At 40.4% G+C, this 25,830-nt stretch overlaps 1 protein-coding gene across 3 annotated transcripts in view; it reads right to left on the bottom strand.

The window, feature by feature from the left end:
- The window catches only part of PPIL6 (peptidylprolyl isomerase like 6), a 35,437-nt gene extending 9,838 nt beyond the window's left edge, over nucleotides 1–25,599 (bottom strand). Inside the window, exons 1-6 of one of the 3 annotated variants that reach the window (XM_007190673.2) lie at nucleotides 25,493–25,599; nucleotides 22,217–22,312; nucleotides 18,907–19,095; nucleotides 15,752–15,814; nucleotides 15,500–15,647; nucleotides 6,730–6,786 (exon numbers count right to left, since the gene is read on the bottom strand). In XM_007190673.2, the coding sequence (XP_007190735.1) occupies nucleotides 6,730–6,786; nucleotides 15,500–15,647; nucleotides 15,752–15,814; nucleotides 18,907–19,095; nucleotides 22,217–22,312; nucleotides 25,493–25,594 (655 nt within the window). In that variant the 5' untranslated portion in view covers nucleotides 25,595–25,599. The remainder of the gene's footprint in view (nucleotides 1–6,729; nucleotides 6,787–15,499; nucleotides 15,648–15,751; nucleotides 15,815–18,906; nucleotides 19,096–22,216; nucleotides 22,313–25,492) is intronic. The other 2 variants (XM_007190674.2, XM_007190675.2) reach the window with 2 other exon arrangements.
- Between the last annotated feature and the right edge of the window lie 231 nt (nucleotides 25,600–25,830).

Here is a 25,830-nt window from a genome sequence, read left to right as displayed (position 1 = left end):
AAGATCCCACATGCCGTGGAGCAACTAAGCCCGTGGGCCACAACTACTGAGCCTGGACTCTGGAGCCCGTGAGCTACAACTACTGAAGCCCATGCTCCTAGAGCCTGTGTTCCGCAACAAGGGAAGCCACCGCAATAAGAAGCCCGTGCACCACAACAAAGAATAGCCCCCGCTCGCTGCAACTAGAGAAAGCCCACACGCAGCAACAAAGACCCAATGCAGCCAAAAATAAATAAATAAATAAATAAATTTATTTTAAAAAATAATAAAGACAAGGAGATCTAGGAATTAGACAAATGGATTTTAAGTGCTGTATCTGTGAAATAGGGCACATGCTAATGTTAAGAAACTGTTCTACTTAATATAACAAGGATAATACTGTATTTAAAAAATATATTCCTTTTTTTCTTCTGCTTTTCATATAAATAACGTTTTCTTTAGTCAGCTCAAGCCATGGAGTCACCAATCCTTTGAGAGTGGGAAGGATTAGGGATATTATATAAGGAATACAAGGTGGCGGGGGGAAAGGGTTGATATTCAGCTTCTGACTTCAAAACAGGATTTGGGAAGAGAAAAAAAGTTGTGATTCAAAATAAAGCAGGGCTTCCCTGGTGGCGCAATGGTTAAGAATCTGCCTGCCAATTCAGGGGACACGGGTTTGAGCCCTGGCCCGGGAAGATCCCACATGCTGTGGAGCAACTAAGCCCGTGCACCACAACTACTGAGCCAGTGCTCTAGAGCCCGTGAGCCACAACTACTGAGCCCACATGCCACAACTACAGAAGCCCACATGCCTAGAGCCTGTGCTCAGCAACAAGAGAAGCCACTGCAATGAGAAGCCCGTGCACCACAAGGAAGAGTAGCCCCTGCTTGCTGCAACTAGAGAAAGCCCATGCACAGCAATGAAGACCCAATGCAGCCAAAAATAAATAAATAAATTTTTAAAAAAATAAATAAATAAAGCAAAACAGACTTTCCTCAAGTTAAAAAAAAAAGATTAACCAATTTATAAAACAATCAACTAACTGAATTATACATATATTTCATTCTTTTAAATTCACTGTGTTAAGCTTAATAAAAGTGATTTTTGTGGTTGTGATTGTTTTTAACAAGCCCTGGGTTTTAATTCTGCACCTCATGGAAATACAGTCCAATGAGAGAAATGTGGAGGAAGGTCTGGCTGTCAACAACATATTAACATTCCATGTGGAGGCGGGGGTGGTGAGTATAAATGGAGGAGGGAAACCTATGCTTTAGCTGTACTGAGTACTGGCCCTGTGCTCTCTCTTTCATCCACTCATTTCTCCTTCTGGAGCATCTCTCCTTTTCACTTGATTGTGTGAAGTGAAACACACAGGCAAACTGAGGAATCAGAGCTTCCCTAAACCCACCGGGCTCCCTGGGCACCAGAAGAGCCAGGCACCCAGCTGGAGACTGAATCCCCATAGTATCTAAGGTTGGGAGCAAAGGGGAATGGATGGCGGCACAGGGATGTCCAAAGGGGCAAGTGAAGAAATGAGCCAAGAGATCAGTCTCCTACTGGACAGAAGACCCAAGTTCTGCCCAGAATTGCACCTCCAAGCAGAAAGAGTTTGGGTGATCTGATAATGGCCATGGGGTGGAGAGGTATGGTAGACTCTCATCAGGGATTAAGGATGCCAGGAAAGCTGCCCAAACGTCCTTTCCTTGTCTGCAACATCTTATTTTCAGACCCAGCTCAGAGCTGCTGTGGGTGCCGCCCCCAGATCTCCCAGGCAGCTGTTCTTTCCTTTTTCATACAGCACTGGGTTCTTCCTCTGTAATGGCGATGGGCACCGCGCCTGTACTTTATCTGTTTAAATGTCTGTCTGTACAAAAACACTAAAATCCTGGAGTGTGGAAACTTGGTCACATCATCTTTGTTTCCTAAGGTCCTAGTACCATGTCGGCACCTAACTAAGAGTTTAAAGTTCTATGAGTAAATAAATGAGTGGTGTCACTTGCATGATTTCATTTGATAAAGCTGTCTCCACATGAATTTAGAAGGAAAACTAGCTTTTACACTTTTCGCTTTTCCTTTGGCCATTGATTGAATATTATTTTTTTAAACCTTTCATTGTATTAAAATATAGACACAGAAAGCCATGGAACACTATAGTTAGAATTATTGTTAAAAGTTATTATAAGGCAAATACCCTTTTAACCACCATTCAGACCAAGAAAAAGAACTTTGCCAGCCTTCCCTCCACAGGTTCTACCTCTATCCCTTTCTTTTCTTACACTTTATCTGTTAATGAACCTAAGTTATTTCACCTCTAGAATTTCTCCCAGGCCAGAGTTTGCCGATTGCACACACGGTGCAGTTCAACAGGTTTCTCTGTTCCCTGTCCTGTGGGTTCTGTGCTAATACTTGTGTTGAAGATGCAGATTGTTTCACCCTGATTGATATATTAGGGAGGGAATGACTTGAGCATGATGAATCTCACCCCTGCTTTAATGCAGTTCCCTCCAGGAGAACCACCAGGCGAACGTAGGAAACTGCCTCTGCTGAACTGAGCTAGCTACCCAGGAACACACACACCTCAGACGTGACCAGCCACATCCGTCACCACGTATGAGCTGCGTCCACCCACATCTGGAGTTACAGCTTCCCTCTGGCTGCAGAGAATGCTCCTTCCGCCACCTCAAGATCACTCACAAGCTGCAGCTCTTCCCATGCCACCTCCACAGATGTCAAGGAGTTTTCAGGGTAAAGTGCCTTATTTATTATGGTACTGATGTATTTCTTGACCACATAATATATATAAAACTGTGTTACTGTTTTTATTAGGTTATTAACTTATTTATTAATGTGTCACCGAGGAAGTTTTTTTACCTCAGTTTTGCCATAAGTTCTGTGGTTTTCATTGCATGATTTTACACAGCACAGAGATTTTTAAGATCACATTATAGCAGAACTGATTGCATTTCTTGCAAATTGGGAGCTAGGTCCAACAGCTTCATCAGACTCTTGTTCTGTCCCTTTGGTAGTGTGTCCTCTCAACAGAAGGCTCATACTGTCTGATTGCCTCTGTTTTTGTGAAGTTAGCTGATGCAGCAAATGCCTACATCCATTATTTCCCTGGAGGCAGCAAAATGGTGACATTCTAATTTTATTTTTCCTTTTCATTATTAATTGGAATACTTTTATAACAAGATGTTTCCCCTTATCTACAGTTTGGTATAGTTCCTATAGGAAAGGCAAGATAAATGCTTGATTCTTTACCTATATTTATCAGTTTTCAAGATAATGAATTCATTTCCTATCATTCCCCCAGAGGTGAGCAAGTAGGTTTTATTTTATAATATAATATCATTATGAACTCATGGATTTAAAATATTTGTTGGGTTTCAATCAACTGTAATTACTATTCAAATAATTTCATCTTTGGCCAGTGAGAGACTCTTCAAGTTGGCTCCTGAGCCCTTTGCCATGACCCCAGTAAATCTTTAATAGCACTCCTGGCTATCTGATGCCATGATAGCATGACTGAGGTTCCAGGCTCATTTCAAAATTTCCTGTCTCAGAACTGGAATCTGCCATTTGTCCCAGTGGCCCTGGTTTCTTTAATCAAGAAATGACATTTCAAAACAACAATCTAAATTCCAGGAGTGTATGTCATTACTTGGCTGGTCATTGTTTGCAGATGAATTCCATGGGCAGAACTATAGATACAGGTATAGATTAGATATAGATATAGATATAGATACAGATATGATACTTCTTGAGTTTAAAGTGATATTTCCAATTTAAATTCAGGACTATGGAATATTTTACTTATTAACCTCTATCGTATTTCATCTGTATCTCCTTTCTTCCACATTGAAGATTCCAGTTCTCAAGGACACAGGAAATGATGAAATTAGAAATTCCCATAATTACTTACTTGTTTTTTCCTACATTATATATATAACAATCTCAAAATAATATTAATAATACCATCACCAGTAAAATTTACTGAAAGTAGTTTAAAATTTTGCATATATTCTCCCCATTTCTTTCATTTAAAAAAAATTGTTAGACTAAGCGTGTAGTCATTGTATACCATACTCTCACCCTTTTAATCCTCATTAAGTTTTAGTTTTATAAGTAACTATATGATTAATGCTCACCCCAGTTCTTCTTTCAGGGTCCCTCTTGTAATTTGGCTGAATGAAACTCATGCTACAGTCACTGATTCCTCAGGAAGGACTCATGACAACACTATTCCCTAAAGTTTTACATGTTGATAACTCTGTGTGCCCTTTATAATTCAAATTCAGTTTGGATATAAAGTCCCCAGTTCACTTTTCATTTCCTTGAGCCATCCTAAATATATTACTGTATTTTCTTCTGGCATAAGAGTATGATGATAATGTACTTTTCTTTCCCTTATAAATCACTTGCTGTTTTTGCCTACCTGCCCAAAGAATTTTTTTCTTTCTCTTTAGTATCTAATAACATTAGTAAAATATATCTGGTGTTGGTTGTTCTGGTTCAGTATTGTCCAGTAGCTGTGTGTTCTTTCAGTAAGTAGTTTCAAGTTTTTAAACAGATATTTTTTACTTGAGGTATAAACATGCAGTAAAATGCATATATCTTAGATGTTCACTTTGATGCATTTTGACAGTTGGGTATAGTTGTGTAATTACCACCCAAAACAAAATATAGAATATCAAATCCTTTTTTATTTCAGGAAAGTTTTCTTTAATTATAATTCTTAGTGTTTGTTCCGTTCCCTTGCATTGGTTTAATTCCTTAGGAATACTTATCATCTGTATGCTGGATCTTCTCTTTCTATCTTTAATATTTATCACTTTCTTGTAAATCCTTTTTATCTTTCTTCATCTCTTTTTGGTTTAAAAAAATTTCCTTCTACCTTCTACTTCTCTTATTTTTTTTAATTTTTTGGCTATGCCACACAGCATGTAGGATCTTAGTTCCTCAGCCGAGGATTGAACCCATGCCCCCTGCGTTGGAAGGGCAGAGTCTTAACCACTGGACTGCCTATTTGGTCTTGTGTTCCTTCTAATTTGTTCATTTCTGAAATTTTCTTTTATTGTTAATTCTTTTCTTTAGTTCTGTAACCTCATGTCTAAAGCTTCCTTATTTTGATTTATGAATTCTTTCCTGTCTTATATCATTGTCTTCATGTCTTTTAGCTCATTTTGAAATTGTTACAGTTTTGCTCTGTTCTGTAAGCCTTCTTTCTAGGGTATTTTCATTATCTGTAGCGATGTTACTGTGCTCCTTTTTTTTTTTTTCTTAAATTATCATGAAAGGGCTTCCCTGGTGGCGCAGTGGTTAAGAATCTGCCTGCCAATGCAGGGGACACGGGTTCGAGCCCTGGTCTGGGAAGATCCCACATGCCGCGAAGCAACTAGGCCCGCGAGCCACAGCTACTGAGCCTGCGCGTCTGGAGCCTGTGCTCCCAACAAGAGAGGCCGCGATAGTGAGAGAGGTCCGCGCACCGCGATGAAGAGTGGCCCATGAAGAGTGGCCCCCGCTTGACGCAACTAGAGAAAGCCCTCGCACAGAAACGAAGACCCAACACAGCCAAAATAAATAAATAAATAAATTTAAAAAAAAAAAAAAAAATTATCATGAAAATTTCTGCTGCTTTTTAATGCAACTTTCGTTTTATGTAAAATTAGTATTCCTCAATGTTTAGAAGTAGGTGTGGCTTTAGAAGGAAGGTAGTTTTCCTAACTTCACAAAGTTCCCTCTTGTGCTGTTTTCATGTGTTGTTCAGCTGTGTGGTAACTTGCTTTCTGAGATTTCCTGACTCTGTTGCCTTTCCCTCTTTATCACTGTTGTCCCGATAGCTGCATAATTTTTATTCCATTCCCAGCACTTCTTCCTCAGTGAGGGCCTGTCCTGGAAGAGAGGCCTTTCAGATCGGTTTTGAGGGTTCGCAGAGGTTAGACTGCTCCAGCCTCCTCGAGCCTTATGAGGGGCTCCATGCACTCACCTGCTATTGCCTATTGTGGGGTTCTGTACTCTCAGCTCTGTCAGATGCCCTGCTTTCTCTCACATACATGCTGATACCATGCAGATTTTGTGGCTGTTGGTAGTTTGTCCTTACCTGTTTATATTTGGAATTCATGTAGATACCTTGTCACCTAGTTTTGTTGTGTTGTCCATGGGTCTTTAGTTTTCCTATCTAATTTTTTTTTGTCTGTATGTATGTTGGGATTTCAGAAAATTAAAGAACTATGCCACCACCACTATCATCTTCCCAGAATCCCCAACAGCAGTCTTAGTAGGATGATTATCAAGGTACCAATTCTAAGTGTGAGCATGGCAAAGTACAAACCTTAAAAATATAAATTCCCTTCTACCCCTACAATCCTAATTCTAGAAACTTATCCTAAAGAAATAACATAATTAGGCAAGTGAAAAATTTTATGTACAAAGCTGTTCTGAACTGGACTGGGATGCCTTCCCACCTACCCTATTTTAAACTCCCGCTTTTAGTATGTGTACTTGTGGTATATTACCCCAAACACTATCTTATTTGGGGTTGTGAAATCGTCCAGTCCTGTTAAATTTGAATAATCAATTAAAATATGACTGACAGGGACCTCCCTGGCAGTCCAGGGGTTAAGACTCTGCGCTTCCAGTGCAAGGGGCGTGGGTTCAATCCCTGGTCAGGGAACTAAGATTCCATGTGCCACGCGGCCAAAAAATAAATAAATAAAATATGACTGACAAAATTTAAAGATACATACCTTCAAATGTTGGTCCATAAATTGACTCTCCACCATCTCCTCTTCCAGCAACTATATCTGAGAAACAGCAATAAATAAACATTAGCATTCTGAGACTAAAAAAGAGAATACAGTAATGGCAGGGAAAGAATGCTTTAAATTATGATTCCACTTATAACAATAACTAGAGTAAGTTACCTAATTGTTCAATAGCTATACCATGAAAATATTTCTATAATGATTTCACTTGTATTTTGTAAGTACTTTTACATTCATGATCCCATTTTTTTCCCCTCATAACTCTGAAATAGGTTAAATTTAATGCAAAAACCTTTGAAATGATGAAGTATTAAATTATAATTGTGGTCACGATTTAAAGAGTGTGTGTTCATATAAATTCTGCTTATTTCACAAGTTATTCCATGATACATCTTGCTTTTCAGAAAAATGGAAAGATTAAGCTGAGAGGATGAAATAGGAACAGTAAGGTCTTTTTAACACAAGAATAAAAATAGATACTCTAAAAAGAATTAATGTTCAAATTTTTATTCCTTGCCCTATGGTGATAACTCATTTATCTGGTATTTTAGAAAAGAAGTTCCTTTGTAATATAATGAGGTTTTTAAAAAATGGTATTTATAGGACTTGTTTCACATTATATGCATTATATGCATATTTTGGCTTAGGCAATGATCCTACTATAAAAATCCTCCATGCACAAGTTATTTTTTTTATTGATTCACAGCTACCAGGGAAGCAAAGCTAGCTTTAATGAAACTAGAGGTCTCTGAGGTCTGTGTTTTCCCCATCACCCCCTTTACTTCCTGCAGCTCTCTAGACCACCCTCCTTGAATAGTGCGCAATAAATAACTGTTGAAGGACTGTGCCATTTAAACTCAATATGAGTGCTTTATCTATAATAAAAGAGTCTGTGCTATTTTAAAGAAATCTGTTGCAAGCATGGGGAGAGAATTTATGCAGCACAGGGGCATATAGCATTTAAATTATACTATTCCTAAAGCTGGTTCAGAAGTTAACTGATAAACCTTAAGTCTCCAACTACTCTGCCTGATACTTCTGCCCGCCCCCCCCCCCATTCAACCCCCAGCCTACGGCTATTCTCAGGAGCCTGCTGCAATAGCCCCAGGCTAAATCCAGGTGTGCGGAACTTGAATGTCCTCTAGCACCAGTTCCTTCAGCTCAGGCAAATCTGCCCAGGTGATTCCCCTCCCCTGCTAACTTATGTAAACACCAGTGACACTCCCTTGCTCTCTGTCTCCAACACCTGCCATTACTCTTGCCCTTTGCTTTAGATCTCCCAGGTGAATATTTTATATTGACACCATTTCAATCAGTATTTAATATTTTTTGTGTCCATAACCCACCCCCTTGAATTCAGCTTTGGATATCTAATATTATTTCTATACTTCTGACAACAAATTCAGCAATGCAGAATAGTGGTTAAAAGTAAACTTCAAAGTCAGATGATTTTGATTTCAATCTTGATGTTGGTTACCTTTTCCAAAACTGTTTCCTCATCTATATAGACAGGGATAATGGGAAGTGCCTCCCAAGTAGTTCTGAGGGTTAAAGGCAGTCATGTAGGGAGAGCACATGATGTGGTGCCTGGCAGGGCGTCACGCTCCTTCATTAGTGGCCATTATTATTGTGCAGCATCAAACACTTATGGAATGTATCCTCTCATTATCATCTTTACCATCATTCTGATGACCATGATGATGATAAAATGTATTGAACTATTTCTTAAGAGATCCTTCTAAAGGCAGTAGGCCTATGGGAGCCACAAAGAGGCTTAATAACTGCCAAAGTGGCTTAATAACTTGGTATCTTCATTAACTTCATACTTCAGAAATGAACAGAATGTATGTTTCCTGTTTAACTATCTGTTCATTCATTCATTCATTCTTTTAACAAATTCTTAAAAAGCATCTACTATAGGCCAGGCACTGTTCTCCAACCTGAGGATGTAACAGTGAACAAAATAGATAAAAATCTCTGCCCACATGGAACTTATATTCTAGTGAAAAGAAATAATAAATCAGTTAACAAAGAAATATTAATAGTATGTCCAGTGGTGAAAAGTGCTAGGAAGAAAAATAAAGCTGGGTAAGGGGATAGGAGAGCAGCAGAGAAGGGGGTGAGGAGAGGTATCTGGAGAGGAAGGTGGCAGCTTTTGAATAGGGTGGTCATGTAGTCCCTGCTGAGATAAACTCTTAGCAAAAATCAGAAACAGATCAGGGGTTGATGCAAGGGCATATATGGAGGAATAGCTGGGTATAGATATCTCAGGCAAAAGAAACAACAAAAGACCTCAGGGCACACATATGCTTGATGTGCTAAGGAACAGCAAGGAGCCGAATGTGTGGAGCAGAGTGAGCAAGAGGGAGGGGTCAGACGATGAGATGGGGTTGGGGGGAGAAGGAAGGCTGTGTTGGGCCTGTTGGTCCCAAAGGGTGAGCAGTAGTGCCCGGAAGCATCCTAAGGCACAGCACCAAACCACACTTAGCTCCTATACTCCGAAATTCTACTCACAGCCCTGTGGGAATCTGACATCTGAAGGAAGAGAATACTTAAAAAGCTTAGCACGTTCAATATACCATGTCACTGAATCCTCACCGCAACCTGTGATATTATAATCATGATTAAGAAACTTATTCAGAGATGACAAATGCCTTATCCAGCATGGTACAACTTATATGTATCAGTTTGGATTTGAATTTAGTAACCAGAATTTCTTTTCCAAACTGTCCTTAAACATCACTGCCTTGTGATCTGAAACCATGGCCTGAGACCTATACACTTACCATTTGGAAATTTTACTTCAAATAAATAGACAAGTAACATGGCCTACTTTTCCCAAATTTTGCTCTGGGGCTCACAGCGGTGAGGGGAGGTCTAGCCAAAAGCAAAACAAAGAAGAACACAGCATCCGGAAGCCCAACACATCAGTCAACACTGAACTAAGTATCAGGAGACACTGATATGGGCCCTCTTTTTTTTTAATTATTTTTTTAAATTAATATTTTTTTTTGGCTGCGTTGGGTCTTCGTTGCTGCTTCGGGCTTTCTCTAGCTGTGGTGAGCAGGGGCTACTCTTCGCTGTGGTGCATGGGCTTCTCATTGCAGTGGCTTCTCTTGTTGCGGAGCACAGGATCTAGGAGCATGGGCTTCAGTAGTTGTGGTGCACGGGCTCACTAGTTGTGTCTCGTGGGCTCTAGAGCACAGGCTCAGTTGTGGCGCATGGGCTTAGTTGCTCCGCGTCATGTGGGATCTTCCCGGACCAGGGCTCGAACCCATGTCCCTGGCATTGGCAGGCAGATTCTTTTTTTAATAAATTTATTTTATTTATTTATTTATTTTTGGCTGCGTTGGGTCTTCATTGCTGCATGTGGGCTTTCTCTAGTTGTGGCGAGCGGGGGCCACCCTTCATTGCGGTGCACGGGCCTCTCACCGCGGTGGCCTCTCCCGTTGCGGAGCACGGGCTGCAGGCGTGCGGGCTTAAGTAGTTGTGGCTCTCGGGCTCCAGAGCACAGGCTCAGCAGCTGTGGTGCACGGGCCCAGCCGCTCCACGGCATGTGGGATCCTCCCGGACCAGGCCTCGAACCCGCGTCCCCCGCACTGGCAGGCGGACTCCCAACCACTGCGCCACCAGAGAAGCCCCGGCAGGCAGATTCTTAACCACTGCGCCACCAGGGAAGTCCCGATATGGGCCCTCTTGAGGATTGTTTTATACTGACAAAAAATGGAGAACAGTCTAAATGTTCACTAATGTGAAATTAATTAAATTGGCATAGCACTATGATGAAAAATTAGGCAGACCCTAAACATTTTATGTGTTTATGTATATTGACATATGAAGATGAATACTATATAAAGTGAAAAATAATTAGGTTAGAAAACAGTATTGGTGATATCTCATTTTAGAGAAACTGAAGAAAAAAGTTGATTTACATACAAGATACTTGGATTAAATCTACATTTTCCTCCTCATCAGCCTCAGAATGTTCCAGATTATAGAAGAATAATGAAACATTATTAATTTAAGCCCCTGCATATTTCATCAAGTTCAAGCAAATCGCCTTCCACACTAAGCCAATTAATTTTAAATTGCTGCCTGATTGCTCCCTATGGGATATCTCCTAAAAAGCCTCCAAATTTAATTTTGTGCTGCTAATCAGGCACCTAGTCTGTGTAAAGCCAAAGGACTGACCTGAACAGAAAGCAAAGATGGAGACCAAGATGCTTTAGATCTTACTTCAGTTGTAACAATGTAACATCTTTGGTGAGAAATAAGCTGTTTTTCTTTCATTCTGTTTTCAAATTCCCACCTTTAGTATGTTTCTTAAAAGCACTGTATTTTCTACATACACTTTTTTTTTAAGTGAGCATTTAAAATTATCTTACGGTTAAAGAACTTCGGCTTTGAAGTTTCATTAGGTCACACTTGTTTATTTTTGTTTTTATTTCCATTACTCTAGGAGGTGGGTCAAAAAAGATCTTGCTGTGATTTATGTCAAACAGTGTTCTTCCTATGTTTTCCTCTAAGAGTTTTATAGTGTCCGGTCTTACATTTCAGTCTGTAATCCATTTGGAGTTTATTTTTGTGTATGGTGTTAGGGAGTGTTCTAATTTCATTCTTTTACATGTAGCTGTCCAGTTTTCCCAGCACCACTTATTGAAGAGACTGTCTTTTCTCCATTGTATATCCTTGCCTCCTTTGTCATAGATTAGTTGACCATAGGTGTGTGGGTTTATCTCTGGGCTTTCTATCCTGTTCCATTGAACTATATTTCTGTTTTTGTGCCAGTATCATATTATCTTGATTACTGTAGCTTTGTAGTATAATCTGAAGTCAGGGAGTCTGATCCTTCCAGCTCCGTTTTTTTCCCTCAAGATTGCTTTGGCTATTTGGGGTCTTCTGTGTTTCCATGCAGATTTTAAGATTTTTTGTTCTAGTTCTGTAAAAAATGCCATTGGTAATTTGACAGGGATTGCAGTGAATCTGTAGATTGCTTTGGGTAGTATAGTCGTTTTCACAATATTGATTCTTCCAATCCAAGAGCATGGTATATCTCTCCATCTGTTTGTGTCATCTTTGATTTCTTTCATTAGTGTCTTATAGTTTTCTGAGTACAGGTCTTTTACCTCCTTAGGTAGGTTTATTCCTAGGTATTTTATTCTTTTTGTTGCAATGGTGAATGGGATTGTTTCCTCAATTTCTCTTTCTGATCTTTTGTTGTTAGTGTATAGGAATGCAAGAGATTTCTATGCATTAATTTTGTATCCTGCAAATTTACCAAATTCACTGAATAGCTCTAGTAGTTTCCTGGTGGCATCTTTAGGATTCTCTATGTATAGTACCCTGTCATCTGCAAACAGTGACAGCTTTACTTCTTCTTTTCCAATTTGTATTCCTTTTGTTTCTTTTTCTTCTCTGATTGCCGTGGCTGGACTTCCAAAACTATGTTGAATAATAGTGGTGAGAGTGGACATCCTTGTCTTGTTCCTGATCTTAGAGGAAATGTTTTCAGTTTTTCAACATTGAGAATGATGTTTGCTGTGGGTTTGTTGTATATGGCCTTTATTATGTTGAAGTAGGTTCCCTCTATGCCCACTTTCTGGAGAGTTTTTGTCATAAATGGGTGTTTAATTTTGTCAAAAGCTTTTTCTGCATCTATTGAGATGATCATATGGTTTTTATTCTTCAATTTGTTAATATGGTGTATTACATTGATTGATTTGCATATATTGAAGAATCCTTGCATCCCTGAGATAAATCCCACTTGATCATGGTGTATGATCCTTTTAATGTGTTGTTGGATTCTGTTTGCTAGTATTTTGCTGAGGAGTTTTGCATCTGTATTTATCAGTGATATTAGTCTGTAATTTTCTTTTTTTGTAGTATCTTTGTCTGGTTTTGGTATCAGGGTGATGGTGGCCTCGTAGAATGAGTTTGGGAGTGTTCCTTCTTCTGCAGTTTTTTGAAAGAGTTTGAGAAGGATGGGTGTTAGCTCTTCTCTAAATGTTTGATAGAACTCACCTGTGATGCCATCTGGTCCTGGACTTTTGTTTGTTGGAAGATTTTTAATCACAGTTTCAATTTAATTACTTGTGATTGGTCTGTTCATATTTTCTATTTCTTCCTGGTTCAGTCTTGGAAGGTTATACTTTTCTAAGAATTTGTCCATTCCTTCCAGGTTGTCCATTTTATTGTCTTGTAGTAGTTGCTTGTAGTAGTCTCTTAGGATGCTTTGAATTTCTGCGGTGTCTGTGGTAACTTCTCCTTTTTCATTTCTAATTTTATTGATTTGAGTCCTCTCCCTCTTTTTCTTGATGAGTCTGGCTAAAGGTTTATCAATTTTGTTTATCTTCTCAACCAGCTTTTAAGTTTTATTGATCTTTGCTATTGTTTTCTTTGTTTCTATTTCATTTATTTCTGCTCTGATCTTTATGATTTCTTTCCTTCTACTAACTTTGGGTTTTGTTTGTTCTTCTTTCTCTAGTTCCTTTAGGTGTAAGGTTAGATTGTTTATTTGAGATTTTTCTTGTTTCTTGAGATAGGATTGCATCGCTATAAACTTCCCTCTTAGAACTGCTTTTGCTGCATCCCATAGGTTTTGGATCATGTTTTCATTGTCATTTGTCTCTAGGTATTTTTTGATTTCCTCTTTGATTTCTTCAGTGATCTCTTGGTTATTTAGTAACATATTGTTTAGCCTCCATGTGTTTGTGCTTTTTACATTTTTTTTCCCTGTAATTGATTTCTAATCTCATAGCGTTGTGGTTGGAAAAGATGCTTGATATGATCTCAGTTTTCTTAAATTTACCAAAGCTTGATTTGCGACCCAAGATGTGATCTGTCCTGGAGAGTGTTCCATGCGCACTTGAGAAGAAAGTGTAGTCTGCTGTTTTTGGATGGAATGTCCTATAAATATCAATTAAATCTATCTGGTGTATTGTGTCATTTAAAGCTTGTGTTTCCTTATTAATTTTCTGTCTGGATGATCTGTCCATTGGTGTAAGTGAGGTGTTAAAGTCCCCCACTATTATTGTTTTACCGTCAATTTCCTCTTTTAAAGCTGTTAGCATTTGCCTTATATATTGAGGTGCTCCTATGTTGGGTGCATATATATTTATAATTGTTGTATCTTCTTCTTGGATTGATCCCTTGATCATTATGTAGTGTTCTTCCTTGTCTCTTGTAACATTCTTTACTTTAAAGTGTATTTTATCTGATATGAGTATAGCTACTCCATTACTACTCCAGCTTTCTTTTGATTTCCACTTGCATGGAATATCTTTTTCCATCCCCTCACTTTCAATCTGTATATGTCCCTAGGTCTGAAGTGGGTCTCTTGTAGACAGCATATATACAGGTCTTGTTTTTGTATCCATTCAGCAAGCCTGTGTCTTTTGGTTGGAGCATTTAATCCATTCACATTTAAGATAATTATCAATATGTATGTTCCTATTACCGTTTTCTTAATTGTTTTGGGTTTGTTTTTGTAGGTCCTTTTCTTCTCTTGTGTTTCCTACTTAGAGAAGTTCCTTTAGCATTTGTTGTAGAGCTGGTTTGGTGGTGCTGAATTCTCTTAACTTTTGCTTGTCTGTAAAGCTTTTGATTTCTCCATCAAATCTGAATGAGATTTTTGCCATGTAGAGTAATCTTATTGTAGGTCCTTCCCTTTCATCACTTTAAATATATCATGCCACTCCCTTCTGGCTTGTAGAGTTTCTGCTGAGAAATCAGCTGTTAACCTTATGGGAGTTCCCTTGTATGTTGTCATTTTACCCTTGTTGCTTTTAATAATTTTTCTTTGTCTTTAACTTTTGTCAATTTGATTACTTTGTGTCTCGGCATGTTTCTCCTTGGGTTTATCCTGCCTGGGACTCTCTGTACTTCCTGGACTTGGGTGGCTATTTCCTTTCCCATGTTAGTGAGGTTTTCGACTATAATCTCTTCACATATTTTCTCAGGTCCTTTCTCTCTCTCGTCTCCTTCTGGGACCCCTATAATGTGAATGTTGTTGCGTTTAATGTTGTCCCAGAGGTCTCTTGGTCTTCATTTCTTTTCATTCTTTTTTCTTTATTCTGTTCCATGGCAGTGAATTCCACCATTCTGTCTTCCAGGTCACTTATCCGTTCTTCTGCCTCAGTTATTCTGCTATTGATTCCTTCTAGTATATTTTTTCATTTCAGTTACTGTATTGTTCATCTCTGTTTGTTTGTTCTTTAATTCTTCTAGGTCTTTGTTAAACATTTCTTTCACCTTCTCGATCTTTGCCTCCATTCTTTTTCTGAGGTCCTGGATCATCTTCACTATCATTATTCTGAATTCTTTTTCTGGAAGGTTGCCTATCTCCACTTCATTTAGTTGTTTTTCTGGTGTTTTATCTTGTTCCTTCATCTGGTACATAGTCCTCTGCCTTTTCATTTTGTCTATCTTTCTGTGAATGTGGTTTTCGTTCCACAGGCTGCAGGATTGTAGTTCTTCTTGCTTCTGCTCTATCCTACTCTCTTGTATTACTTTTTAACCTGGAATATTCCTGGTAACACACTTTAGATTTGTTTAGTTTAATATGGAATTTTTTAAAAGAGTATGAATATCTTAATTCATTATTTGGCCATATAAAACATCCTTTAAATATATATATAACATCTAATATTAAATATATCTAATTCTATATGAATTTCACAAAGGCAGATAAACAAAAGTTTGGACATTTTGATTTAATGTTGCAACTAAGTTGTATTTAAGCTTTTAAACTCACCTCCTCCTTGTATCCAACCATTCCGTACCACTCGATGAAAAATGGAACCTGTGTAATGTAGCCTGATGCCACTTTGGGAAAACCCTGCTTTTCCTGTGCACAGGATCTGAAAATTTTTACATGTTTTGGGACATGTATCACAATATAGCTAAAAATAAAGATAAAAGGTTTCAAATATTAAAAACCTAACATTTTGACAGAGATTCTCACTCTCCCCAACTTATTAAAAAACAACAACCAAAAACCTCTTACCTCAAAAATCAATCTTCCAATTGGATAAAAATCAATAGAAATGTCCAAGAACACAAAATTATGCTATTAAAATTAGAGAGAAGAAGGTAATGCAGGTCAGTGTTTTAGCAGAAAATTTTAGAAATGACCAAAAATATAATAGAATAATGTTTTCAGTGATAAGATGATTGACAGCATTAACAGTAGATAATGTAACAGCAAAATTAAAAGAATGACTTAAGGATCTTTGTTTCATTATACCAAAATTTTACTACCTAAATAACATGCTTTTTAAAACCCTTAAGTGGTAAAGCTCTGAATCACATTAACCTATCACACAAGACTGACAGCACATGGCCTAGATATCCACTGCATCACAAACTGGGTGTGGAAAGGAACACTGGTCATTCCCTCTGGAAAAAGCAGCAGACTGGGAATTCTTTTCTTTCCTGAGTAATTCTGGGAAAAGATCCAACATGAGCCCATGGATTTGGTTACTGTGTGTTCTGGATTTTCAGAGACTGCACAGATTAGCTGAGCAGAGCCAGGCCATAGTCTTTCTGAGCAGGAAAATAAGGCCACTATATGAATAGGAGGTACCATACCAGGGGTAGGGAAGAGAGGATGCTGTGCTTTTGAGTTATTTCATTCATGACCTCATACTCCCAGATGCCCCCAGCTCTTGTTTTCAATTGACATCCTTTCTGGTAGAGACAGCTAACATTTGTGAGCCCTTGTCTAGCCCTACAAAGAGGCATCCAAAGTGAAAACACTGTTCTCCATCACAGTAGCATTCATTTAGGGAGCAGAACACATCTAATGGAATACATTTCAACTCTTAGGCACCATTCTCATATATAAAAATGCTGCCTGATTTAACAAGTACATAATTTGCCCTGCCCTATTTCTTAAGAATCTAGGAGGCATAAATGAAATCACTTTTAGTTGTATCACTATCATTATTTTATGTCGCTCTAAGCTTTTTTTTTTTTTTTAATTAAAAGACTGAAATAGTATTGTAATATCTGGCATCCAGGAATGAAGTATTACATCCATACTTATTATAATTAATTTGTTTGTGCCTCTAAGCTTCTGAACTACAAGTTCTTAATTATAAAAGAATATTATAACTTTAGAATAAGAGGCATAATATAGTAAACTTCATAGGTTTAGGAGGAAAAAGGACATATTGCAAGTCATAATTGATTTCTGAAGTGAGTGAGTCCATTCAGACATCATTAAACTTCCCTGGGCATCAATATATTATCTTTATGTGGTTGTCAAGAGTAGATAATTCTAAAAATTCTAATGAAAAGAGAGTAAGTGACTGTGACACAAATAATGTCACCTAGCAGCCAAACCTAATTGTCTGCTATATCATTCCAAACCAGAAGTAAACAAGTCCCTGGGTTTTACTCAGCACGAAAAATCTAGCCTTTGTGGAAAAAAAATCCAAGGATTTTCTCTGGAATCTAGGTCCTCTCTCCTTACTGCCACTAATTAATTCAGGCTGTCATTATTTCTAGCTCACACTACTATAGCAGATTTCCAAATGGCCGCCCTGCCACCAAGCTTTCCCCACTGTACCCTGTTTGGTCACAGCCCTAAAATTTTTTCCGAAACACCAAAGAAGATGATGTCATACTCTTGATGAAAAGTTCTGTTGGCTTGCTTCCTTCTGGATGAAATCTAACTAACTGGTTAAGAGAGGACAGTAAGTTCAACCTTTCTCTAGTGGATCTGGTTTTGGGGTTTGTTTGTTTTTTATTTTTTTTAAACATCTAAGCACCTTTCCTATTTGAGAAACTCCTCACAAGGTTGCACCAGCCTCTGGAGAACCTCCTCTCTTTCCCCGCTATGTGTGAGCCAGGGTGTGGGCATATAACCTGAGCTCGACTAGTCAGGTGCTCCTGCCTGGGGCCTTAGATGTCTAGGAAGTGACAAAGACCCAAGGAGAGCTGAGAAGTTATGCTCGGTGAAGGCAGCATTAGGGCCATTGGGCACCCATGGCAGCATCCTGGCTGCACATTCCTGGGGCGTGACTCTGGCCATGTTTTCCTGCTGCCAGGTCTCCCTTGGTTCCTGCCTGCTTTCCAAAGTTGATTCTCCAGCTTTCCTGTCAATTGTGAGGTTACCAACATCCTTTTAATACATACTTTTTCTCCTCAAGTTAATGAGAACAGCTTGGTACTGTTGGCACCAAGAATCCTGACTGATTCTCATTTTCCCAGTGTCATTTCCCACTAATTCTGGCCTCCCTGCTGTCCCCTGCCATTCCCAGAGTACACCATGTACTTCTAGACTCCTGTCCCTTTGGGAATGAACTGCTATGAATGTTAACTTCCTCCCCACACCCTAGAGTTTCAAGCATTTTCCAAGTGCATTGTTTATTCAACAAAATATTCACAGAGCACCTCCAATGTTTCAGATTCTGTTCAAGGCAGTGGTTGAACAAGGGTGAACGAGACAAGGTCTTTGCTTTTGCACAACTCAGATCCTAGCACTGGGGCTTTATGTAGGCACAGGCCACCATGGGCGTGAAATAATTTTCAGCATGTGGTAAGTGTTGGCTACAAGGTTTCTGAGCAAAATTACATACTTTTACCTCTATTGCCATTCCACCCTGATGGCGGTCTCTTGCTCTCTGGACCTCACACTTCCTAACTGTCCTCTGCCATTGGAAACCTCCCCAATGCCATAGCTTGTCTAGTCCTGCTCTTGCCAACTATGCGTCATGCTTTAAAACGTCACCTTCTCAAACTTGCCATTCTCTAGTGCAGTAGCTGTCACTTAGGTTGTTAGAAAGTATTAATTAAAATATTTCATGCTCAAGGTGAATGAAGGATAGGCTTGACCTTCTCTGAGGGGGAAGGTCTTAATATTTTTAAATAGATGACAATTAATGCATATAAGCTTCTAGCGGGGAGTAGAAATGTTTGAACAGGGATGATCTTCTCCCGGTGCCATCTGCCTGCTGTGAGATAGGCTTGCTTTACACACCACCAAGCCAAACCCTGCCATGAATCCTTTGCAACTGGATCATAAGGTCATCGAGAACTTAACCTAGTCTCTTACTCTTTTATATTCCCTTTGCTAGGTTATCAGTAATTAATGGTCAAGCAATGTAAATGCTCAAAGATGCCACTATTTTCCTTTAAAAAATTAGTGCAACTTGCCTTCGTGTCTCTTAAGAATTTGGCAGAATAATCCATAGTAAGTGCTTCATAAAGTGCAGGAGGCTTAAAATCAACTATATCCCACACTTTGTGGGCCCATTTCTGAAGATCAAGTGCATCACCCAGGAGCTGATCGTTAATAAAACACATCACATAGGAAGAATATTCCCAGATTTCATTCTTAAGTTCCTGTAAAGGAAAAGGACCAAAAAAAGGTAAAGGGGGGTGGGGGTAGGGATAGGGGGGAACCTAGCTAAACCCACAAGCCAGAGCCTAAATCAACCCTAGGGCTGAATCTTTAAAAAATATATTTTTTGCCGTCTTTCAGAAAATATATTTTTTGTTCTCAAAGGGAATTTAAGAACATTTTCAAGACTCTGACGGTGTTGAAATCAAAGAATGACCTAACAGTGATCTTTAAAATGGTACGATCTTAGAAAATAGATGGTAATCTGGTAATAAAAGTCTATGTGCATAGCATACTTGTTATATTAATTTGAAAACAAAATGCAGTCTTTTAGCTTCATTTCTGAAGCACATTTTACTGTATGCATAGTTGGTTAGGGGTCCTAAATAAGACATGGTTTTCAATGGGAAGGATGGAAAGAACGCTTTTTTGATGGAGGGAAATCAGACCAGGTGAGGAAATGCCTCCTGAGGGCCAGGAGCAGTTTGCGGGGCACGCCAGGGGCCGTGAGGAAGAGAACTCACCTCTTCCATAATAATTTTTTTTTTTTTTAACTCAAGTAATTTATTTATTTTTTGGCTGCGCAGCATGCGGGATCTTAGTTCCCCGACCAGGGATCAAACCTGCGCCCCCTGCAGTGGAAGTGCGGAGTCTTAACCACTGGCCCACCAGGGAAGTCCCTTCTTAACACTTTTAAGCCCTAAGCCCCTCAGAATGAAGTGCATTGGTGTTTTCATCCATACAGCACTGCCAGCCAACCTCCTAAACCTCAGTGTGTGGCCACTGAGTAATGTGGCCTCTGAGTAGATCTGGTTTATTATTACCCGGTGCCAGTCCTGGCAAAGCCATGCATCGTCTGGGACAGCTGTTCTCCAATTTTAGTGGGCAGTCAGAATTACAGATTCCTGAGCCCCACCCCAAGTTTCTGATTCTGGGATGGGGCCTGAGAATCTGCATTTCTAACAACGTCCCATGGGACGCTGCTGCTTCGGCTGGTCTGGAGACCGCACTTGGAGAAACGCCGGTTTGGGGAACGGTTTGCCTTCAGCTGCCAGCGTGCTCCATTCCCGGCTCTTCTCTCAGGAGGAGCTCGCTTCAGATTCCTCACTTCCTAAACTTGTTCATGCTGAACTGTCAGTCGCTGAGCCTATGGGTCAGTACTCCCTGGAATGTTGAAATTCATCAGGGTTCTCACATTTTACGGGACACAAAACTTTAAAAAGGGGAGGGAAAGTTTAATTGTGGATATTTTAGCTACCCTGGTAAGAGAAATGCAGTAGCAGGTACACTTTATTTGGAGGCTGAAGGTTACGTGCCTTGTCTGGGTGTCTTCTATACATGAGGAGCCCTTATCGCCTGCCTCAAGATAGCAGGCTGGACCCGATGTTTTCTAGGGCTTTCCAGCACTAAGATGTATGATGTTGCCTTTTTTTGGAGGGGGGAAAAAGGGCCTTCCCAAAGGTTCTGAAGCCATCCCTCATGGTTGGCATTACATTATACTGAAGCAGTGAGGCCAGTGCAGACTAACCTCAAATGTGCTAAGAAGCACTATGTATAACATAAGACAATGCTTATGTGAAAGGAGAACAAAAAGCTGGCCTGAAGAGGAAGAAGAGGTTAAGGTGGCAAGTATCCAGGAGATGAGGGAGGAGACAGAAGTTAAGGATATGTGGGAAGAAGCAGCATTGATGACCTAGGAAGCCTCATTCAGGCCCCATGAGAAAAGCAGAAGGAAGAGAACACAAAACAGCTCAAGGTTAGCAACCCAGGCTGACAAGGGTCAGAAACTGCAGAATGGAATCCACACCAGTCTTTCAGAGTATGGTGGGAATACGGAAGAGTAATGGGTGCAAACCACGAAGCGTGAAATCATGGCCTTCCTGTAGGTGGAGAGCACGATACGATAGGCAGTTTAGGAAGTTTGGTGATAAAAATTAAGAAAAACATACTGTTTTACGTTAGGGTGCCCAACTGTCTGGGTTCGCCTAGGACTGTCCCAGCTTTAGCACTGAAATTCGTGCATTCCAGCAAACCCCTCAGATCCAGGCAAACCAGGACCACTGGTCACCCTAGTTGTTGTAATGATTAGAGTTAATATTTATAGAAGTCATTAGAATAGTGCCTGGCATATAATAAGCACCATAGGTAAGTGTTTGTTACGGTTCTGTTTGAATTATATAATGAAAATGTACTGTGGCTGTGAAAATGGTATGAGACTTAACATATGGTATTCTTGACTCAGTCTTGCACCGTTCATGTGACTGAGCAGAGAGTGAAGTAAAGCCGCACTATCTGCATGATACATCACAGGACATCCTTGTGCAATCTAGCACAGGACAATCAAAACTGCTCTGGTCAGGGGAAATGGGATCTCATCAGCCACTGAGAGATGGGGTTGGGCAGGGAAGCCAGGACTGGGACTCTACAGGACTGGGCCAAGGGTGACAAGCAGGAGGCGTACCCATTCTAGCCTGTCCCCCAACATGAGCTGTATCTGAGCCGGGATGCCACATGTTCCAGGCAGCACTACCAGTTAATCAGGGATGGCACCCAAGAGGAAACCAATCTGCCATCCCTGGATAAGCTCTGCCAGCCTTAGGGTCTGGAGTTCTCCAAGGGTACTGTTAGGGGGGAGAATGCAGAGAAGGAAGCTTCCATTAGGACACGGCTACCCTGTGGGAAGTTGGCACCTACCATCAGAGCTCCCCTAGGCAACCCTACGTGCTCCCCTGCTATATCTGTGCTGGACACCACTGAAACCTTCCAGAGTTAGGGCCAAAAAGAGTGCCAGACCACAGTAACCTGAGTGCCCGAGTGTCACAGGAAGTATGAGTAAGTGATATGCCGGGAAAGAGGGGTAGCCATGGGCAGGAGTAAATAGCAGCACTGAGAGTTTAAAACTTACCTTTATCATATGCTTTCCAAAAGAAAATTCTGTAAATGTTTGACCCTTTCTTAAAATCAGCTTGGTAAAATGACTGAAATAATTTAGGAAAAGTGCATAATTTAGAGAAATAAAATCTAGTTGTATCAAAATTACTGCTTCAGTTTTTCCAAACCAATGCATATGTAAATAAATCAGGCAAAACTTGGCTCATTTCCCACACCCCAAATATCCTTTACCCTTTTTTTCTCCTGTAGATATTGATCCCATGCAAATTCTTGAACAGGAACTATTATAGGGTCTTCAAATTTGGATGGATAATTACTCTTCAGACTCTAGGTTTCAAAATAGAATAATTATTTTAGAGTAAGTTCTCTTTTAAAGTAGAAATCATTCCCCCCAATTTTTATGGGGTCTTCAGGAAGTTTTATGCAACATACACCCAAGCCACAGTCTGGCTTAGATGCCCCTTGCCAGCTCCCAGAGGCCCCTGTGCTTACCTCCAGTAAGTCCCTCCCCAGGCCATACTAATTGGTCTCTCATCTGAAGAGAATAAGCTCCTTGAGGGCAAAGACTATGTCTTAGTTTCCCACTGGCCTCAATATTTGGTACATAGTGGACCATCCACACATAGCAACTGCATAAACAAATGTACAAGTGAGTTTATGCCAATAGTTTCATGACCTGCCATGTTCTTTTAGGACCAGTTTTTCCCTAAATTAAACTCTTACTAAACCTCAGTGGATCTATGGATACTTTTAACTAAAATAAAGAAATGTTATTGCTTTAATTCACTGACATATGAAGAATGACCAAAAGGATATTGTTGTGGTTATACCCCTTGGGAAAAAGAGAAGTAAATATTAAATGTGTTTTGGTCTAGACATTGAGCATGTATTGACTTAATGTATTTTGTTTTGTCTGTATGAATCAGAGAAAATTCTTACTGGTTAACAACATCTGTCAAAAAAAAAAGTTTTGGTTCCTGTTATGTTACACTTTGCCTCCTCCTAAAGCAAGGAGGGAAGGCAGTTGAGGCAGTAACAGTTAGGCATCACCTTTCTGAGCAGGTCTGAGAAGTAAATGGACCAACAGGGAAAAGTGTCATCTGGCCACTTCTGTTGTGGTCTAAGGGGACACTGGCTTGGCATGCTTCATCAAGGGTGGATAGTCCAAGGGGGAGAAAGCCAGGATGTGAGTGTACCCTGCCTTGGGACCAGAAGAGGGCAACAGGAATCTGGCCATTTCCTTCTTAGTCTGCTGTACCCACCCAACAGCTGATGTGTCCTTTTTCTCAATTCCAGTGTCTGTGCTCTGTCTGAGGCAGTCGTGCAGGATGACTGCTGTTTCTGAGGGACCATCTGGAATAACTAATAAGCCCAATAGTTTTCAAATTAAGCATACTTAATCATGCTTTCTTCATAATTTGTTCCAGAATGGACTACATTATGTAATACTCTTTTTTTTTTTTTTTAAAGGATTTTCTTATTTATTTATTTATTTATTTATTTTTGGCTGTGTTGGGTCTTCGGTTCGTGCGAGGGCTTTCTCCAGTTGCGGCAAGCGGGGGCCACTCCCCATCGCGGTGCGGGGACCGCTCTTCATCGCAGTGCGCGGGCCTTTCTCTATCGCGGCCCCTCCCGTCGCAGGGCACAGGCTCCAGACGCGCAGGCTCAGCAATTGTGGCTCACGGGCCCAGCTGCTCCGCGGCATGTGGGATCTTCCCAGACCAGGGCTCGAACCCGTGTCCCCTGCATTAGCAGGCAGATTCTCAACCACTGCGCCACCAGGGAAGCCCATACATTATGTAATACTCTTTATAAATCTAAATCTTTCAGTTAATTAGGCATCAGGGATTGCTCACAAGTGATCATGTTGGAAATATATTCAAGGATCCTTTATTAACATAGAACTAACTGAATTTACATTCATATATTTTCATATTCAAGTAGAGCTACAGTAGGCAAAACTTAAGAAAGTGAAAATTAACATTATTAATATAATAAAGACGTTGTTTTCTTGACTTAGTGTCCTCTGCAACAGGGGTTGGCAAACTGTGGCCAGCAGGTCAAAGCTGGCCCACTGCCTGTTTTGGTAAGACTTGAGAACTAAGAATAATTTTTAGATTTTTAAACAGTTGAAAAAGAATCACAAGAAGAATCATTTCATGTCCTGTGAAATTATATGCAAGTCCAATTGCAGTGTCCATAATAAAAGGTTTATTGGAAAACCACCATTCATTTACATACTGTCTGTGGCTGCTTTTGCACAAGGACAGAGTTGAGTAGTCATGACTGAGAACCTATGGCTCCAAAGGCCTAATAATTTTATATGTGGACTTTACAGAAAAAAAATTTGCCAACATCTACTCTACAGTGTGGACAAAACATGTGCCTTCAGAAAAGGAGCTGAGAAAAACAAGAGAAAAAAAATCCCTCACACTTATGAAATACAATTTGGGCCATATAACTTTGCTGATCCTATCAGCCCAGCTAACACAGTCCATAATTTCTACTTCTTTTAATGGTCCATGTATCATTTTCACAGACTTCTTATCACTTGTTCTTTTCATCTTGATGTAAACTTTACCTATTTCACAGATTAGTCACTATTTCCTGACTTGATTTAAATTCAAACTAACTCTGTGAACTTGGAGCAGGTAAGAAGTTAGGAATTTCTTAAGATTTCTTCTATTTGGGAACATTTTGTGTCAAGTATCCAGCTGGGTACTTAGGGAGATACAGACATGAATAAGGCATTGTCCTGGAGTCTAGTGGGGTTTTGAAGGAGAGAAGCTTGGCATAATCTTACAACAGCATTTCTGGAGCAAACCCCAAAGAAGTGCTGAATTTTACATTTCAACGTTTTATACACTTCTACATTTCTGCTGCATTCGGGTTTTAGGAATGCTGCGGCATTACTGACCTGGCCTAATTCTTCCAGTTACTTAAAGTGTTTTTCGTTTTACATTGTTCTGCATGTTTACAAAGAAATGTCTGTATTCTCCAAAGCACTTGTGGGTCATTTGTTAAGAAATCCCGTAAGCACCTAATTCGATTGGAATGCAGTGACTGCTATAGAAACTTTAAAGAAAAACAACAACAACAACAAAAACCCTCCCCGAATGAATAGTTTTCAAAAATCACTTGGGAAAGGAGTTTGTAAAAAAATCAGCTAGTTATAATGGTAACATTTTTTTCACAAAGTTTTAAAATCTGTAATTTCAGTTAAAAATTAATGTGGGATAAAATGTGTGTTAATGTAGAGGTAGGAATCACCTTTATTCCCAACAAGGTTCTGAACGATTCCTTCGCTCGGATCTCCCTTTAAAGGTAGCCCTTCTCGAAGTGGAACTCCCGCCTGGACCGGCCCTCGCCCTCTGCACGCTGAGATCCATCCAGAGACAGCCCATCCCGGCCGGGACATACCCTCCCTGAACCTCGACCCCCGCCACCAGGAGGCGCACGACCGGAAGCGGGACGGGCCTACCGCCCTTGTGGTTTCTTCGCGGTTACCTCAGCGGCGCTCTTCGCAATTTGAAAGCTGGAGCTTTTGAAGAGCCCCACCACTTTCACCTGCAGCGGCTGCTCGGGCGGCGTCTGCGAGCTGCTCGCCATGGCTGCGCGCGGGGACTCCGCGGGTCACAAACACAGCGCGTCGCCAGGGCAACCGCGCGGCCCCGCCCCCGCCGCTCGCCGGAAGGAGGGGGCCGGGGGCGGGGCGGTCGGCGAAGGCCCGCCCTTTCCTCAACTTTGTGCCTGTTGCTGTGGAGGCGGCCGAGAGGCTGGAGAGGACGCGTGGGCGGCCGCCACCAGCGACGAGCTTCGGAGAAAAGGAACGGGGACCCCACGCC

Source organism: Balaenoptera acutorostrata, chromosome 14, assembly GCF_949987535.1.
Source record: "Balaenoptera acutorostrata chromosome 14, mBalAcu1.1, whole genome shotgun sequence".
Classification (NCBI taxonomy): domain Eukaryota; kingdom Metazoa; phylum Chordata; class Mammalia; order Artiodactyla; family Balaenopteridae; genus Balaenoptera; species Balaenoptera acutorostrata.
The sequence above is the reverse complement of the archived record's forward strand: the minus strand, read 5'-3'. Positions and strand labels throughout refer to the sequence as shown.